This window comes from Aquarana catesbeiana, linkage group LG02 (assembly GCF_042186555.1).
Source record: "Aquarana catesbeiana isolate 2022-GZ linkage group LG02, ASM4218655v1, whole genome shotgun sequence".
Taxonomy (NCBI): domain Eukaryota; kingdom Metazoa; phylum Chordata; class Amphibia; order Anura; family Ranidae; genus Aquarana; species Aquarana catesbeiana.
In genome coordinates this window covers 178,865,854-178,884,687 of record NC_133325.1, presented here as the reverse complement: position 1 = coordinate 178,884,687, position 18,834 = coordinate 178,865,854, and the positions used below count along the sequence as shown (strand labels likewise).

At 41.0% G+C, this 18,834-nt stretch overlaps 1 protein-coding gene across 1 annotated transcript; it reads right to left on the bottom strand.

Moving 5' to 3' along the window:
- Positions 1–10,170: 10,170 nt before the first annotated feature.
- Positions 10,171–14,589, bottom strand: APOF (apolipoprotein F). Its single transcript, XM_073613932.1, has 2 exons — positions 14,441–14,589; positions 10,171–13,802 (listed from the first exon to the last, which is right to left on the bottom strand). The coding sequence occupies exon 2, from the start codon at positions 13,768–13,770 to the stop codon at positions 12,742–12,744; it is 1,029 nt and encodes a 342-aa protein (XP_073470033.1). The 5' UTR covers positions 13,771–13,802; positions 14,441–14,589; the 3' UTR covers positions 10,171–12,741.
- Between the last annotated feature and the right edge of the window lie 4,245 nt (positions 14,590–18,834).

Sequence of the window (18,834 nt, the reverse complement as noted above, 5' to 3'; positions counted from 1 at the left end):
GAAGCAAAACGGAGACTAACCCCGCCCATCCTGAGCAGCTGAGCGGGGACGGCGGCACATGATTGGACACGCCGAAGCAGACTGGCAGCAGCAGGCGGGATCTGAAACTTTCACAAGCCTATTTCCCCGGTATGACATCACGAAGTAGGCGGTCTTATGTTTTTGTGGGTGGGATGAGCGGAATGGGAGGAAAGAGTTGCTGACGAACCTTCGGACCTCTTCTGGTGCGGATATGGCGCTGCACTAATCAATGTTATTTTTAACCACTTCCATACCGGGCCGATTCTGGCACTCCTCCTACATGTAAAAATCATAATTTTTTTTTGCTAGAAAATTATTCAGAACCCCCAAACATATTTTATATATATATATATATATATATATATATTTTAGCAGACACCTTAGGGAATAAAATGGTGGTTATTGTAACTTTTTATCTCGCACGGTATTTATGCAACAATTTTTCAAACACTTTTTTTTTGGGAAAGAAAACAGTTTCATGGTTTAAAAAAAATAACAAAACTGTAAAGTTAGCCCAATTTTTTAAATAATGTGAAAGTTGATGTTACGCTGAGTAAATAGATACCCAACATGTCACGCTTTAAAATTGTGCACTCTTGTGGAATGACGCCAAACTTCAGTAATTAAAAATCTCCATAGGCGACACTTTAAGATTTTTTACAGGTTACATATTTAGAGTTACAGAGGTGGACTAGTGCTAGAATTGTTGCTCTCGCTCTAACGCATGCGATACCGCACGTGTGATTTGAACAGCGTTTACATATGTGGGCGGGACTAACGTTTGCTTTCGCTTCTGAGCGCGAGCTACTGGGGCCAGGGGCGTTTTAAATTATTATTTTTTTTAAGTTAATTTTTTATTTTACAACATTTTTTTTATCACTTTTATTCCTATTACAAGGAATGTAAACATCCCTTGTAATAGAAATCATTCGTGACAGGTCCTTTTTATGGAGAGATGTGGGGTCAATAAGGCACCACATCTCTCCTCCAGGCTGGAAAGCATAAGATCGGGAAAAAAATCCTCAATCCCATGCTTACCAGTCGCGATTGCGGCTTTGTTTACAAACGCGGGCCGAACGTGATGTCATAACGTCGCGCCCGGGCCTCCGACGGTCATAGAGATGATGGGTGACCATCTAGTCACTGGAAATCTCTATGCTCGTCTTCCAGCGGTGGACGATTCTCTCTCCGGGTCCCCGATGGCACGGGAGAGCCCGGAGAAGCACCAGATGGTGGCGGGGGGGGGGGGGGGGGGACTTTCATTAATTAGACAAAACACTAAAGTTAGCCCAATTTTTTTTTTATATAATGTGAAAGATGATGTTACACTGAGCAAATGGTTACCTAACATGTCATGCTTTGAAATTGCACACACTCGTGGAATGGCGACAAACTACGGTACTTAAAAACCTCCATAGGCGACGCTTTAAACATTTTTTATGGTTACCAGCTTAGAGTTACAAAGGAGATCTTTTTCTAGAATTATTGCTCTCACTCTGACAATCGTGGCAATACCTCACATGTGTGATTTGAACACCGTTTCCATTTGCGAGAGTGACTTACGTATGCGCTTTCTTTGCTTTCCCTTTAAAGAAAAAAACAATCAATCACTTTTATTGTTGTCGCAAGGAATGAAATCATCCCTTGTGACAGTATTAGGCAGTGACAGGTACTCTTTATGGAGGTATAGGGGGTTTAAAAGACCCCAAATCTCTCCTTTGCACTTAAAAGATTTCAGATCGGCAAAATCCGCGTTTCTGAATACTGCAATTTTTTTTAAAGTCGGCGCCATTGGCAGCCGAGTAAAGTGGAGGTGACGTCACTTCCGGGATTTTACATCGGAGACCCAATCAAAGCCGAATCCGGCTTCATTCGGGTCTCAGCCTAGGCGATGGACGCGCCGAATGGTGGCCCGGGTCCCCCAGTGGGACGTGAGGCCCGGGAAGAGCAGTGGAAGGTGGCAGGAGGAGGGGAGTTCCCTTCGGCTCCTTTAGGATAACAGCTGAGCGGCTTTTAGCTGCATCAGTTGTAAAACATTACAGCTGCAGGCATCACCCCGGTATAACCCCTTCAAGCTGAGAAAGTATATTTGTGTATGGACAGCGGGAAAGGGTTATAATCCCCAAACATATTATATATATATTTTTTTTAGCAAAGACCCTAGGGAATAAAGTGGCAAACGTAATATTTGTTTTTTTTTTTATGTCACACAGTATTTGCGCAGCGATTTTTATGAATTAACCACTTCAGCTCTGAAAGGATTTACCCCCGTACTGACCAGACCTTTTTTTTGCGATAGGGCACTGCATTACTTTAACTGACTATTGCGCGGTTGTACCCAAATAAAATTGATGTCTTTTTTTCCCCACAAATAGAGCTTTCGTTTAGTGGTATTTGATCACCTCTGCGGTTTTTATTGTTTTGCAAGGCTGACAATTTTGAAAAAAAAAACAACAATATTTTTTACTTTCTGCTATAAAACATATCCAATAAAAATATGTAAAAATTCTAATTTCTTCATCAATTTAGGCCAATATGTATTCTGCTACATATTTTTGGTAAAAAAAAAAATCCCAATTGGCATATATATATTGATTGGTTTGCGCAAAAGTTACCGTGTCTACAAACTATGAGATAGATTTATGGACTTTTTACTAGTAATGGTGGCGATCAGCAATTTTTAGTGGGACTGCGACATTGCGGTGGACAAATTGGACACTAAGTGACACTTTTTGGGGACCAGTGACACCAATACAGTGATCAGTGCTAAATGCACTCTCACAGTATAAATGACACTGGCAGGGAAGGGGTTAACATCAGGTGCGATCAAAGGGTTAAATGTGTTACCTGTGTGTGCTTTCTAACTGTGCAGGATGCTGACACTAGACAATGAGAGAGATCGGTGTTCCTGATTAGTAGGAAGCACAGATCTCTCTCTCTCTCTCTTCCACTGTGACAGAACGATAGTCTGCCTACCGTCCTGTCATTCATGCAAATGATCGCGGCCGCTGATTGGCTCCCGCTGTGTCCAATCACAGTGGTGAGTGGGTCGCCGACTGCCCACGCACACACCCGAGACCAGGAAGCGCAAACGGCGTACAGGTACATTGTTTGGCGCAGCCGGGCCTCCCTGTCACAGTATATGTATAGTACAGTGTATAGTATATGTTACGGAACGTCCCACACTCCACTTGAGTGCTTCCGCCAGTATACCGCTTCCTTGTAGTCTGGACTATTTTATTTAGAATCAAAATTACAAGACTTTATATGCTGTTGGAACCTCCTCTAACAATACAACTGTAACCTAATTAACATGAGCTAGTTTACTAAATCATTTACCCAGACTAGGTGACTATTCAATACACATTACCATAAACATCAACACAGGGTTAATTAGAACAAACAACAATGTGTGGAATACCCTTAGAACCTGTGGTAAGCCAGACTAGACTGTTCGTCTCCTAGCCAGTCCTGGAGGCTAATGTGATCAGCTCACTCAATTAACAGGTTGAGTTCAGAATCAAACAAACCAATAATATTCTCTACATACATCCTGGGAGTTATTGTGGACAAATATTACTGTCCCATTTTAAGTAGTCCAAGATATATTTTCTCACTCGCCCTGTGCCAAGATAGCACAGGGTGACTTAGACATAAGAGGTGTATGGGGAGCTGAAACAAGGGCATCCCCTACTTTCCAAGGGATTCTGATTTCCACGGGCCCTCCCGTCACAGTATATATCAGTGGCAGCTAATTGGTTCTCCTTTGGGGGGGGGGGGGCGGCAAACATGCACCAACCCCCCCCCCCCCCCCCCACCGCCGGGGCACTCTCCAGCCTTTGGCAAACAAACTGCTTCCTGCTACAGCAAATATTTCAGATTTTGTCTCATCAGTCTAGAAATCTTGCTGACATTTTATTTGTAGCCCCCAGTTCCTGTTTCTGCGCATAGTTGAGTCAGTCAGCCTTGTTTCAATGTTGGAAGTATGGCTTTTTGGCCACAATTCTTATTAGGGGTGCACCGAATGGAAATTTTGGTACCGAAAACGAAGGATGCACTTTGCCAAAAACGAGTTTTAAAAAAATATTTATATTTTTACATATGATTGTATTATATTCAACTTTTTAATTAATCTCCTCAATTTAAATTAATATGAATTTATTGTTGGCCATTATTGGCACCTTTAGTGCAAGAAAGGTCAAGAAAAATGCAGTCTGCAGCCTCTGACCATCTCTTGTATCATGTCTGCAGTCTCCTTTCTAAACACACTGCTAATAGTATTAGCAAAATTTCCATTCAGTGTACCTCTAGCAGACATGATACAAGAGATCAGTGCAGCCTCACCAGTGCCGTCTCAGGCAGCCTGCCTGTGCCCAGCAGCCTCACCATTGCCCGCCATATGCACCCTGCCCGTGCCCAGCAGCCTCACCATTGCCCGCCATATGCACCCTGCCTGTGCCCAGCAGCCTCACCATTGCCCGACATATGCAGCCTGCCTGTGCCCAGCAGCTCCCCCAGGGCCTGTGGATGCAGCCTGCCTGTGCCCGGATCAGAGCGACGATCTTCATGTGGCACGGAGCGAATCTGAATTGCCCGGGCCGGAGTAATAATGTCCCAACTCCTGTGATCACATCATACTGTCCTGCCATCGGATCAGTGTGCAGTCTATCATAGGAGGCGGGACATTATTACTGCGATCCATGCAATTCAGCTCAGTGACACACGGAGATCTTGGGGAGGAGGGAGTGGAGGACTGGGCACGCCAGGATGACACTCCCGCAATGGGTGGCACCGGCTCCTTTCGGTATCGGCTTTTTCTTTTCTTTCGGCCGATACACAAAAACAGTTTTCGGCTTATAATTTTTGGTGGCCAAAATTTCAGTACACCTCTAACAAGAATTGTTGCTGGTTTGAAACCAAAAGCTAGTCACACCAAATATTTTTTTTCTTCTGTTCACTCACTTTACATTTTGTAAATTGATAAAAAAAAAAACTATTAATACATATTTTTGAAAGCATTCTTACTTTACAGCATTTCTTCACACCTGTCTAAAATGTTTGCACAGTACTGTATAGCTTCAAAATATCACCCGCTTGTATACCTAAAACCTTTTCAAAGCTCTCACACACTTATTCCATTCTTTGCTGTGGGAGGCCCAAGCCCCACACTACAAATTCTCTACATTAACTAGATCCACAAAATTGAGAGGGCTGGCTATGGCGAGTATGTAAAAATATTACATAGCCAAAGAGTTGACCATAGATGGGCAGAATTCTCAGAAAAAGAATGTTCTACGTTTTTAGCCGCTAGCTATATTCACGGTCTTCTCCTGGCGGGGTTCTGAGTAATTTTCTACCAAAAACACATTGATTTTTACATGTAGGAGAGGAGTGCCAGAATTGGCACGGTATGGAAGCAGTTAAAAAGGATTTTTTTAAAAAAAGGGATCGATAAAGCACTCACAGATTTTTTTTCATCATACAGGAAGATGTCTGTAAGTGATCCTGCATCTTTGTGCTGGCCAGTTTGCAAACGTTTTCACAGTAACCAATGTCAATGATGCAGGTCACAGACTAAATAAATCAGAAATGCCTAAATTGTCCAAGTGTCAAGAGGTGCCACATCCTGATAGTAAATCAAAAAGAACAAAAAGGGGATGGACTTTAGAGGCGCCAATATGGACACAAAATTATATCAAATATAGAAAAGTTTATTGATACATAGAATTAAAAGAATATGGAGATAAAAGACATGGACACAAAGATGCATGTTACGTGGAAACTAAATTTGCAAAAAATTCCATTCTTCAAGGAAGAATTGCAACCCAAAGGGACCCCTATGCGTTTCAACTCGCTGAGTCTTCTTCAGGGTATACTTTAATTAGGGGTGCAGTGAATGGACGCTGCAAAACAAATGCCAATTAATGACAGCACAGTGGTGTAGTGGTTAGCACTCTCACCTAGCAGTAAAAAGGGTCGCTGGTTAGAATCCCAACCACGACACTACCTGCCTGGAGTTTGCATGTTCTCCCTGTGCCTGCGTGGGTTTCCTCTGGGTACTCCGGTTTCCTCCCACACTCCAAAGACATGCTGGTAGGTTAATTGGCTTCTGTCCAAAATTGTCCCTAGTATATGAATGGGGACCTTGGATTGAGGGTAGGGATTGATGTGAGTGTGCGATGTACAGGGTTAGGGACAAGGGTCAGGGTTGTAGACACACACTCACTCAGGTTGAACTGGATGGACTGGTGTCTTTATTCAACCTTACTATGTAACTATGACATGCAGTGAAAAATAATTATTTATATACAAACATATGTTAAACAATATAGCTATACAGACTAAATGCAGACACCAAAAAAAAAAAAAAAGGCCCGGTAGCTATTCCCAGCCCGCGTGGCCCCCACACAGTTCTCTGGAGTGGGGGATCATCTCCAATTCCTGGGTTTTTACCTTCTCTATTTTCCACCATGGACGTTGTCCATTACTGTAATCATCTTTAGATTAGGACCTTTTTGGTCCTGGAGTAGTTGCGCGGTTCTCAAGATCCAGGTCACTGTTATGTGCCTCCGATGTTCGGGGTCCGCGCATGGCGTGCTGGCATCATTGCATCGCACCGCGGACCCTGCTACAGCCGGATGTGACATCACGCATGTATTGGAAGTGGCGTTTCTGTCCTACGGTGTGTGATGGGGAAAGTATGGCGGCTGAAACGCACACTGTATGCGGTTGTGTCTTTTTAAGAAGATCTATCCCTAATGGCCCCCCTTCTGTCATGATATACGTCAGGGTCTTTTATTGGCAAATTGCCTGTACTACCACCCCCCTTATTGAATATATAAGGGGTGATTGTTGTCCCTTCAGCAGCAGATGCATATCTTTTAACACGCAGATGACTGTTGCCAGATACTACTATATGACATATTTGGCGAGTTGGCTAATGGGATATTATGAGGTTCTGAGTTGTACCCATTGTGGGCATTTATAGTATTTATTTTTGTTTTTTTTCTATACAGGCTATTATGGTCTTCAGAAATATTTGAACAAAAAGCCATTATCTGTTGGTAAATCTTTATACTCCCTTCTGACTGCATCAAGTCCTTGCCTATAGACAGTCGATCCTTCTGCTTCAGTAGCCCTTTTTGGATTTTTTATACTATGACCATTTTTGGTAAAAAAACATCCAGATATACAAGATCCTTTGCTATAATGAGTAAGTACCCCGATAGCTTTTCTTATAAAAGTTACATACATATTGTAATGGAAATTTGTATGTTCTGTAAATAATTGTATTCTATTTTGTATGTATTGCACACTGTCCTCACTGTGCACACGGCACTAATAATGTTTTCAGTAAATGTTTACATTCTTTCGAGTCCTGATTAGAATTAGCCTGCCTATGTAACGCCCCTTGTTACCATAAACGTACAATTGTAATATTAAAGTGATACCTACATAATCATGTGCATAAAAACCTTCAATTGTGTCATAATAAAGCAGAACAGTTATTTGGAAAAATGCTGAGCGTATCTTTTGTGTCTGTTCCCTACTGCAGTAGTTATTATTAATTTGGAACCACTAATCAATATGAGGATAGGAGTTGCCTATCATCAATTTACCCGAGTCAATATGTATATACATGCTAGGAACTTTTTTCATGTTGACCATACGCTCTATGCCCCTCAATTTGGGTGGGCCTCTTTGATCATGTTTCTGGATATGATGCTCATTTAAATCTTTATTATATAATAGGATGCTTTCTCTTGAATTGCCTCCTGGCTTCTGGACCTCCCCCTTTTTTTTTTTGGTGTCTGCATAGTCTTCAAAGCTATATTGTGTAAGATATATTTGCATAATTAACATATGCTGTTTGTATATAAATAATAATTTTTCACTGTATGTCATTAATTGGCACTTATTTTGCAGTGTCCATTCACTGCACCCCCAATTAGAGAATCCCCTAAAGAAGACCCAGCGAGTCAAAACACGTAGGGGTCCCTTTGGGTTGCAATGCTTTCTTGAAGAATGGAATTTTTTGCAAATTCTGTTTGCACGTAAAATGTATCTTTGTGTGCATGTTTTTTATCTCCATATTGTTTTAAAATTGAATTCATCAATAAACGTTTTTATATTTGATATAGTATCCCACATGCCTGTCCTGATGCATCCTAGACTAAGCTCCATGTCTGCTTAGGGGATACAGTCGCTCTGCTGCTAAGTGCTACTATTGGATATACAGTCCAATCTTGTGCGATAGCAGCTCTGGTGACAACTCAACTTTATATCTGTGGTGGGACCAGTGGCAATGAATATCGGAAGGATCTGTCAGTACCTGTGAGTACTGGCTGGCCCTGCTGGGGTCTCTATACACTTTGATCATATCAGCTGTACCTTTGGTACATCTGGAGTTTGAATGTAATTTAAATCAGGCTGGATCGAAGACAAGGCATTGAGCTTTTGGACCGGTTCACACTAAGGGACATCACTGTCACAGTGCATATCTCTCCACATTATATTGTCTCCTGTGGTATGCACCCAGTTGCAGACTTTGATACCTAGTATACCTGCATCTGTGAGTGATCTTTGTAAACACAGGACAGATTTCATCCAGACTACATACATGCAAGCATCTGCCATGCATGCATACATACAACTGGGGATTATATGGTGCTGCACAGTTCATATCTTGTTACATTATGGGCTCCTGTGGTATGCACCCAGAATTGGATTTTGATATTTGTACACACAAGACATATATTACCCAAGCTGCCTACCTGCAAGCATCTGCCATCTTTGCATGCATGCAACCAGGGCTGGTGCAAGGATCTTTGACACCCTAGGCGAAAACCCAATTTTGCCACCCCCATTGGCTCCACCCCCTTTGCTCTGCCCATGTGACAGGAGACGGCGCTGTACAGGAAGCATCGGCTCCGCTTCCTCTAGCGCTGGCTCCAGTGCTGCGCCTCTAATTGCACTACCGGCCAGACGAAGCAGCTGCCTGAGACTAAGTTAGTTACATGCTGCAGCCTAAAGAGCATGCAGACACGGAGGGAAATCAGCGGCCGGTCACCCCTAGGCAGCAGAGCGTCCTAGGCGACTACCTAGTTTGCCTAGTGGTAGCACCGGCCCTGCATGCAACCAAAGATTTTATAGAGCTTCAGTACACTCTGGCTTATATGCACCTGGACTCAGGATTTAACTAGAGGCAAAATAACTTTGGGCAAAATCATAGAGCTTCAGCGGCCAGCTGGCTCTAGCTTGGCGGTTCCTGGGGAAGGGGGGGTTAAGGGAAGGCACTTTTTTGTGATATCTATGGTTTTTCAATATATTTTTTATAAATGGTCAGTAGCTGACTTGGTGTCTGCGCCTTTTCTTTTTCTTTGTTGACATACCAAGCAAGTCATAATATGCTGCATTCTCTCAATTTATTAATCTACATAACTATTCTCACTGATTTGAGTTACAGCTGAATGGCATAATCATAATGGTATGTATGTGTTATCAGCTGAGAACACTGCCCATGTCATGTAGTTGCAGTATTATCTAGGGCAGGGCACCAGGAACTCTCCATGTTAGATATTAAAAGTTCCCTCTATAAAAAAAAATAATAATAATAATTTTGAAATAATTACACCAGCTAAACAAAGTGGAGTAAGGCTACTGTGTTTACTTGCAACTACTTATGGGGCAATAAGAAACTATAGAACAGGGATATGCAATTAGCGGACCTCAGCTGTTGCTAAACTACAAGTCCCATCGTGCCTCTGCCTCTGGGTGTCATGCTTGTGGCTCTCAGAGTCTTGCTATGCCTCATGGGAATTGTAGTTCTACAACAGCTGGAGGTCCGCTTATTGCATATCCCTACTATAGAACATGCCAGCCAATCAGACTTTATCTTTCGTTCGTATAGCTATAGTAAAATCAAAGTTGGTTAATAGGTGGTACTGCACTTTACATAATTTCTTTGCTGTTTTCTATATAAGATCATATGTTTTACTATAAAAATTGTAATGGGTTATTAGGATTAATCATTTATGCAATACAAAGAGCAGAACTGAGCAGAGGAATAATCCACAGGAACCCGAGTTCACATTACTGAAAAGGAAATCCCTGCGATCACCAAGTTTACTAAAAAAAACCTGCTAAAAATTGTACAATATATTAAAAGCTTTTATAATAATTGACAATGACTCAAGAGAGCAGAATTATCAGGATTTTTCAGTGAAAATCTTTACAAACTGCAGTATACAACTGAAAAAGTAATTCAACATAGCTACTATAGGAAACTGACTGGAGAAATAGTCACTATCATAAATTCAGTTGTATCTTACGTTGTATTAAGAATCTATTACTTTGCTTTATTTTAGTCTCGGTCTATTGGAATGCAGTAGGTAAAGTCAACAAAGAAATATAAAATTAAACATTAGATAATGTAATACTAATTTTAATTAAAATGGTATCCTCACCAAATGCATTTGAAAGAACGGTTTGACATCTAGATGAAAGGCAATACATTCTGAAAGACAGCGGCTAAATTCACTAAACTGTAACGATCATTTGAATCTAAACTCTGGTTCTCAGTGGTTGCCAATGCAGCATTTTTTATATGCAAAATAAATGATGTAGGACAATTAAGTTTACTACAAATAAATCATCAAATAAGGTCCATAGCATCCACCACCAATGTGCTGCGATGAATTACACTATCTTCAAATCCACCAGATGCCATGCTGGCTGTGCATGCATTCACCACATGTAGGTAATAAGCGCCGATCTCACAGTATTAACCCCAATAAATCAAGATCAAACATGGCTCTTTTTGCTCACCCTTTGGCTATATTGCTACATTATCCACTGTTCCATAGAATGCTCATTCTCTTTGGCTGGCACCAAAATCAATCACAGATTACATGTAAAAATAGAATGGGAAGACTAGTGCTCTCTGTATTTAAATGCTTTATCGAGCCCACGTTTACACTGGCGCAAATTGTCGTGTCAGATCAAAGTTGCATCAGATCAAAGTTCCAAAGCCAATTTCTGGCTATGGAACCGTTCATATCGGTGTGACTCCGACGATTTTGAAAAGGTTCCTGCACTATTTTTGGCAATTTCATGTGCGACTTGCATTGACCTCTGTGCATGAAATCACACAGATGTCGGCAAGCTGCACACGAAATTGCGCTGAAGTAGTGTGAACCAGGGCTTAAATACCCAGATAAAAACACTCAATTTTAATAAGCACACAAAATGCTATGATACAGGCTTCAATATAGACATGGGTACATCAAACCACTTGCTCCACAGCACAAAGACTTACCTGACCCTCAGAAGGCCTCGCGCCAACCTACCAGCATGGCTCCGCCCCTACAAGCATTACACCCACACACTGGTCTTCCTCAATAGGACTCAGTATGTGGTGTGGAGCACGTGGTTTGATGTACCCATGCCTGGCCAAGGGAGGGCAAAAAGAGCTGTGTTTGACTTTGATTTATTGGGGTCAATACTGGAAGGGGGGGGGGGGCGCTTGTGGTGGATGCATACACAGCCAGAATGACATCTGGTGGATTTGAAGATAATATCATTCATCATAGCACATTGGTGGTGGATGCACTTTATGCTTTGGACTTTATTTTAGGATTGGTTTGTAGTAAATTTTATTGCGCTACATCATTTTACATATATTTGCTGGGGAGTAATGAAAGCACTTATGGATGTTAAGCAGCAAATAAGTATATATGGTACACTTGATTTATAGAATAAGCACAATTTTATTAGCCACTGCGCTAATTGTTTTTTGGTACTGTAATGCAGCATGATTGCAGAAAGTGAATAAAGGACAGGTGCACTGTCAGACTCATTGCCTATAGATTCTCTCAATCCTCTGTGGTATCTCTGTTTATAACAATACCTTTAAAGGGTTTGTTAACCCATCTATATAAAACTATGCCAGCCCCTCTATTAGAGGCTGGCAAAGCACACCATTGTCAGTACTTTTAAAAAAGGAGCAGTCTAAATACCTAATTTGAGTCGTCTTCAGGCTGGTCACATCACTCACGGCTGCTTTACAGCTCCGATGGATTGCTTCTGCGGGAGGGGCCATGATCTCCCTCTGCCGTCAGCCAAGGAGAACATGTGGCCGCTCGTCTCCTCCATAGAAGCCGTGTATCGGAGCTGGAAAGCGGCCGCAAGTCACGTGACCGGCCTGAAGACAGCTCAAATTTGGTATTTAGACTGCTCGTTTTTTAAAACAAACAGACATAGTGTGCCATGCCAGCCTCTAAAAAAAAAGGCTGGCAGTGAAAATTTTTGGAATTTATTTTACAAGAATAGCGGCGGGGCCGGAGACAAACAGAGGGGGGTGACAGGTAGGAAGGAGGGGGGAGAGAGGAGAGCAGAGGGGATAGATAGGTATGATGTAGGGACACAATCAGACCAAGGTGATCAGGGTGGAGCAGCCATGATTTTCATAGTCTGTTTAGAGAGGGTTTTTTTTTTTTACAGTTTAGAGGGGAGCAGATTACACAGCACAAGCGCTGCGCTGTGTAATCTGCTTTAAGGGACCAGGATCTGCATATTTTTTTGGGGGGGTTTTGGGTTTGGGTGATCCCTGGATTGTTCTGCTCAATTAGAGAATTAGGGTTATCATTATAGATAGGGTTGCTAAGAAGAGCAGAGAGGAGCCTTTGGGCAACAGGTACATGAGAGTACTGCTGTAATATGTCATTGTGACTCGCTTCTAAAATAGTTTATGGCTTTTTTCACACCAGATTTTATTGCAGGCTTTACAGCCACACCTACACCAACACTGACAACACTAGTAGCACCACCAGTGGCAGCTACCACAGCATCATAGCCTAGATCTAGAGAAGCTTCAACCGCACGATCTTCTGCTACTTCAGAACAGCCCTGTGTGGCATAATAAATGGCACTACCAGCATTGTACCAACCACTGACCACTGGAATCCATTTCATCACTTTATGAACACGCAATTCCTTCTCACTAATGCACTCAGCAGCAGATGAACGCTTTCTCCTATAGGCAGCATTGCAACGATGCAGCCACACTCTTGTTCCCTTCTGAGGCATAATATATCCGCCATTTTGTGACACAGTATAATATCTTTCAGCATTTAAAGAAACACCAGCACAAGATAATCCTAGATAGTCGCAGTGCATTTTTGCCTCCTGCACTGTTTTATGCACTCCCAAGTTCAATCCATTCAGGAAGATATTTTGTTTCTGAAGGAAACCAGAACAATTCTGGTGAATTGGACGAAGTGCTGTGGGTAGAAGAGAGTCCAGGTTGAATTTTAGTATTTCAAATTCTAGAACACGTTTTTGAGTATTGCGATGGTGAATATAGGGTTGGAGGATTAAGGTCTTCATCTGTTTATCAAGCAATTCATAGATCTCTCTTGTGTCTTTATCCTTGAGTAAATCAGTATAGAGTTGATCAATTTCTAGCAAGCAGCCAACCTTCATCAAGCCCAGTACCAGTGCTGGCTTGATAAATTGTGATGAAGCTGGGGGAAGCAAGTCAAGGTAATTCAAACATTCTTTTCGGAGGCTGGCACAAGACTGATTTCCTTTTGCCCATAAAAAACTGTTGTTAAGAGGAAGATCATGACCATGTCCATCCAGGGATTCAGATGTTATGGATATGTTTTGCAAGGCATGTGTGTTAAGTGGCTTGCTGTATACATATGGACTTAACATCAGAAGGAATACAAAACCAAATGCTCTTTCCATATCTCAGGTAAAATTGTGCTAATACAACAAATCTGCATTGGTAGGAGATAGCAAAGACAGTAACAAATTAGTTGTAAAACCTGTTACAAAAGAAAAATATCTAAGATACAGAAAATAAACTAAAACGTAAAAAAAAAAAAAAAAAAAGAAACTGCCCCAAAAGATTATATTTTTCCTTTAAAAAAAAAATTAGAGAATTTCTTAAGTTTAGCACAGTTGAATCATTAGCTGGATAGGAATAGTTGCCCAATAATTAGTTTCACTGGTTCGTTCTTTAATGGCTCATTCACACAGGGCAGTCTGGCAACACTGGGCTTTAGTGCGCAAGGGAAGCACAGGTGCAGCATACAGTCCACTGCTAGCTACCTGTAATTATGAATGACAGGCTGAAATACGCAGTGGCTGTATGTGACCAGACGTTGCTTTGAGCAGTACTTACGTTTGGGTACAGCCACCACATTTATTGATTGGTAAGCTGCAACATATTACATTTTTGTTTTTGAGTTCAATACCGCTTTAAGATTTCCAAAGAAATATATAATTAGATTGGGTATTTGAACAAGATTTAAGCTGTTTGGAAACATTATTATTTTTTATTATTATATTATTACTTTATAATAATAATAAAAAAAAAACACACACACACACACAGAAAAACAGTAGAACTCACCTTAAACAGAGTTTATCCTCAAAACTTTTCTGGAATTTTAATGTTCAGTGTGAAAAGGATGGCCATATCTCTGCCCACTGTTTAAAGTCCTGTCAGTATCACTTTGTAAACATAAAACGTCAGTGCCTTAAAAAGCTAGAAATTTCATCATAACAAAATTTCAGATTACCAGCCTCATTCACACCACAATGTTGTGTACACGTGTGCTGCAGTGCGTTTGTTTAAAATGCAACCTGCCGGCATTTAATTACAACACATATGAATACATGCAAAAACACCACAACTAAAAGGAAAGATACAGAAATCAATTGTTGCTAGTATTTATACCCTTCCAGGGATCTGTCGCTTTACAACAGATGAAATGAAAATGCATGCCAACGCACATGTAAACGCAACGTAATGCACATAAAAAATGCATTTTGAATGCACAAAACCACACATGTATTTTTGATGCGTTGCAGTGAGTTTTTAAGTTCAATATGGTGTGAAAGGACCCTTGTGTGTCCTTCCTAAGAGCCAATACCATAAGGTGTCTATTACCTTTCTTACAAATTCTGTTCTCTTCCCTAATATTAGTTTCACCTCTTTCAAAAGGAGCACAATGACTGGTTTTACAACTCAGTTTAGTGGCAACTGCCATTCCTCTGTACAAGTGTGACCTTACTGGACTCTTCGTCATGCTCATTAGACAAAGACTGCAGTTAACCAGGCTTGGCCTTGAAGTTGTGTTACCAGAACAAAAATAGAATTTATGTACTCACAATAAAACCCTTTTTTGGAGCCAATAAGAGGCACAGGAAGTCATTTGTCTTCCAGCTATACTGCGGCCTACAAGAGCATTGGACACTGGCAAACAAAAAAACTGTATACCAGCCCCGAATAACCACTCTTAATGCCAACATTTTTCAGTTTCATAGCAAGCAGCACTGAGAGGATGTTCATAAATGCAAAAGGTGGGGCCTGTATCCCTTAATGGACACCAAGAAAGGATTTTATGAGTACAAAAAACATCGATTTTATTTCTTGCCCATTGAGGGACACAGGAAGTCCAAACTCAGTCCAACTGAGGGGTGGGCAAAAGGCCCAAGAAAACACTGGGGACTGCCTGCAGCCCAAAGAGACACCTGGCTGGATGGTTTAAAATAATTTTTTTCCATATTGAATTTCAAGCTTTCAATTATCACTAGCATACTACAATTGACCTGAACAATCCTGAAGTTTGTAAATGTACTTTGTGAAGATCCCTACTTATTTACTTCCTTGAATTCTTCTGGGACACAGAATTCACAGAGCTTGCCTTTTGAACTACAGAGGAGCTGAGGAGTTTCTAAAGGCACAGGTAGTACAGGAATGACATACAGTGGGGAAAAGAATTATTTGATCCTCTGCAGATTTTGTAAGTTTGCCCACTAAGAAATGAAGGATCTAGAATTGTTATCATAGGTGTATTTTAAGTGATAGAGACAGAATATTAAGCAAAACTCCAGAAAAAACACGATACAAATGTTATAAATTGAGTTGCAGTTCAGTAAAATACATATTTGATCCCCTACCAACCAACAATAATTCTGGCTCCCACAGACTGGCTACAGTATGTGCTTATGTGGTACACAGATTAGTTCTGTCAATTTAGGAAGGTGCCCCTAACGACAACTCGTTATGTGTAAAAAAAAGACACCTGTCCACAGAATCTCTTTCTTCTATTCAAACCTCACTATCATGGGCAAGACCAAAGCGCTGTCAAAGGAGGTCAGGGACAAGATTGTAGACCTGCACAAGGCTGGAATGGGCTACAAAACCATCAGCAAGAAGCATGGTGAGAAGGAGACAACTGTTGGAGCGATTATTTGCAAATAGAAGAAATACAAATTAACCAATCGCCCTCGGTCTGGAGCTCCATGCAAGATTTCGCCTCAAGGATGATGAGAAAAGTGAGGAATCAACCCAGTACTACACGGGAGTAGCTTGTAAATGAAATCAAGGCAGTTGGGACCACAGTCACCAAACAAACCATTAGTAACACAATACACCGCCATGGATTGAAATTCTGTAGCACCCGCAAGGTCCCCCTCCTCAAGAAGGCACATGTCTGAAGTTTGCAGATGAACATCTAAATGATTCAGAGAAAAATTGGAATAAAGTACTATGGTCAGAGGAGACCAAAATTGAGCTCTTTGGCATTAACTTGACTCACCATGTTTGCAGGATGAAAAATGCTGACTATGACCCTAAGAACACCATCCCTACGTAGCAAGCACGGAGGTGGAAACATTATGCTTTGCAGCTGTTTCTCTGCTTAAGGTACAGGCTGACTTTGCCGCATTGAGGGGTCAATGGACAGGGCCATGTATTGTAAAATCTTGGATGAGAATCTTCTACCCTCAGCCAGAACACTGAAGATGGGTCGTGGATGGGTCTTCCAGCATGATAATGACCAAAACATAACTCCAAGCAACAAAGGAGTAGCTCAAAAGGAAGCACATTAACATCTCCAAACCTTAATCCTATAGAAAAATTAATGGAGGGAGCTGTAACTTCCAGTTGCCAAGCGACAGCCAAGAAATCTTAAGGATTTAGAGAAGATCTGTAAAGAAGAGTGGACCAAAGATGTGTGCAAACCTGGTAACTACCTACAAGAAACGTCTTACCTCTGTGCTTGCCAACAAGGGTTTCTCCACCAAGTACCAAGTCATGTTTTGCTTGGGGATCAAATATTTATTTTACTCACTGAACTGCAACTCAATTTATAACATTTTTTATCGTGTAAACACCTATGATAAAAATTATAGACCCTTAATTTCTTTGGAAGTGAACAAACTTACAAAATATGCAGGGGGCCAAATAATTATTTTTCCCACTGTATGTAGTTCTTAGAAAATAAAAGTAAATAGCAGAGGAGAAGCTGCAAAGCATGCAGGAAATACTGACGGTTGGAATGAGATGGTCAGCAGATAAGCAGCTCTCAAAATATGAAAGGATATTTTTTCCAAGTAAGCTTATATTGCATTGTGATTAATAACTATTGTTTGTATTGCTATTACAATGTTGATGTTATAAAAATATAAAACAGTGTTTACACTGTTTGCTGACTATAGAGTATATCTCTTTTAAAAGGTTAACAGCTCAATAGTTCAAACCCTCTGGTAATGATAGAATGCTAATCTATTCCCTAAACTATAAAAAAGGAAAAATTCCCTGTAAACAACCAAGGCCCACTAAAGGACCTGGGCAGTGGAAGCTATATGCAGGTCACAGTAAATACTTCACTGTCCCTATAGAGTTTGTATGAATGAGCAGTAGAGCTGTATTTGGATATCAGAAAAAAAGCAGCAGCTACTTGCTATACTATGGTAGTCTAAAATGAATTTAAGAAAATTTGAGTATTGTACTCATTGTAAAATCTTTCTCCACTGAGAGACACAGGATTCTGAAACAACTGTTATATTGACACGAACAGGAGGACTGGATGCGAGCAAGGCAAAAAAAATAAAAATATTGTAGGCCAGCACTATGATTATTAGTGTGCATCAGTTTGTAGCAATCAGTACCAAGAGCAATAGCCATAAGCATAAGGATTGGACTTGTGTCCCCAAGTACAAACTTTTTATTTTTTTCTCTACTGTACTTTGAGGGACACAGGATTCTGAAACAACTGGGATGTCCAAAAACAGTCTAGTAAAAGGGAAAGCAACAAAGCACACAGACTAACAGTTTCCCCTCCCCAGAAAGAAAAATACTGTGGCATCTCAATGAGCCACCTGCATCACTCTGTGTCCAAAATTGTCATCAGCAGAGGCATAGACATCCACTAAGTAAATTAAAAAAAAAAAAGTTGAGAACATGTGAACAGAAGACCAAGTGGCAACCTTACAGACCTGAAAAACAGAGGCCTGATGCTAAAAAGCTTAAGAGGTGCTCACAGCCCTAGTGGGGTGAGCTTTCATAAGAAAAGGGGAAACTCAGTCCTTTAGACAATACGTTTAGACATTGGTCTAATGAATCCATTGGGAAAATGTGTAAAAAGCCTAAGATCCTTTCTTAGGACCTTCTGTGATGACAAAGAGGGAATCTGTCTTTCTGAACAAGGCCCTGGCTGCTTCAGCTCAGACACAAGAAATATGAGATAATTTCAAGGCAAAAAAGACAAGATTACCTTTAGAAGGAAAGAATACTTTGGTCTCAAGATGACACTATACCTGTTCAAACTTTGTTGACCAAGAATAACAGAACATTGACCCTGATTGGTTCAAAGGGAGGGCTTTGAGTAACCAACAGGACCAAGTTCAAATCCCACAAAGTCAGACTGGGTTTTGACAGGGGGAGCCACATGAGTGATACTGTGGGAAAAAAACCTCAATCAAGTAGCGAGACAACAGTGCCAAACAGTGGTCCTC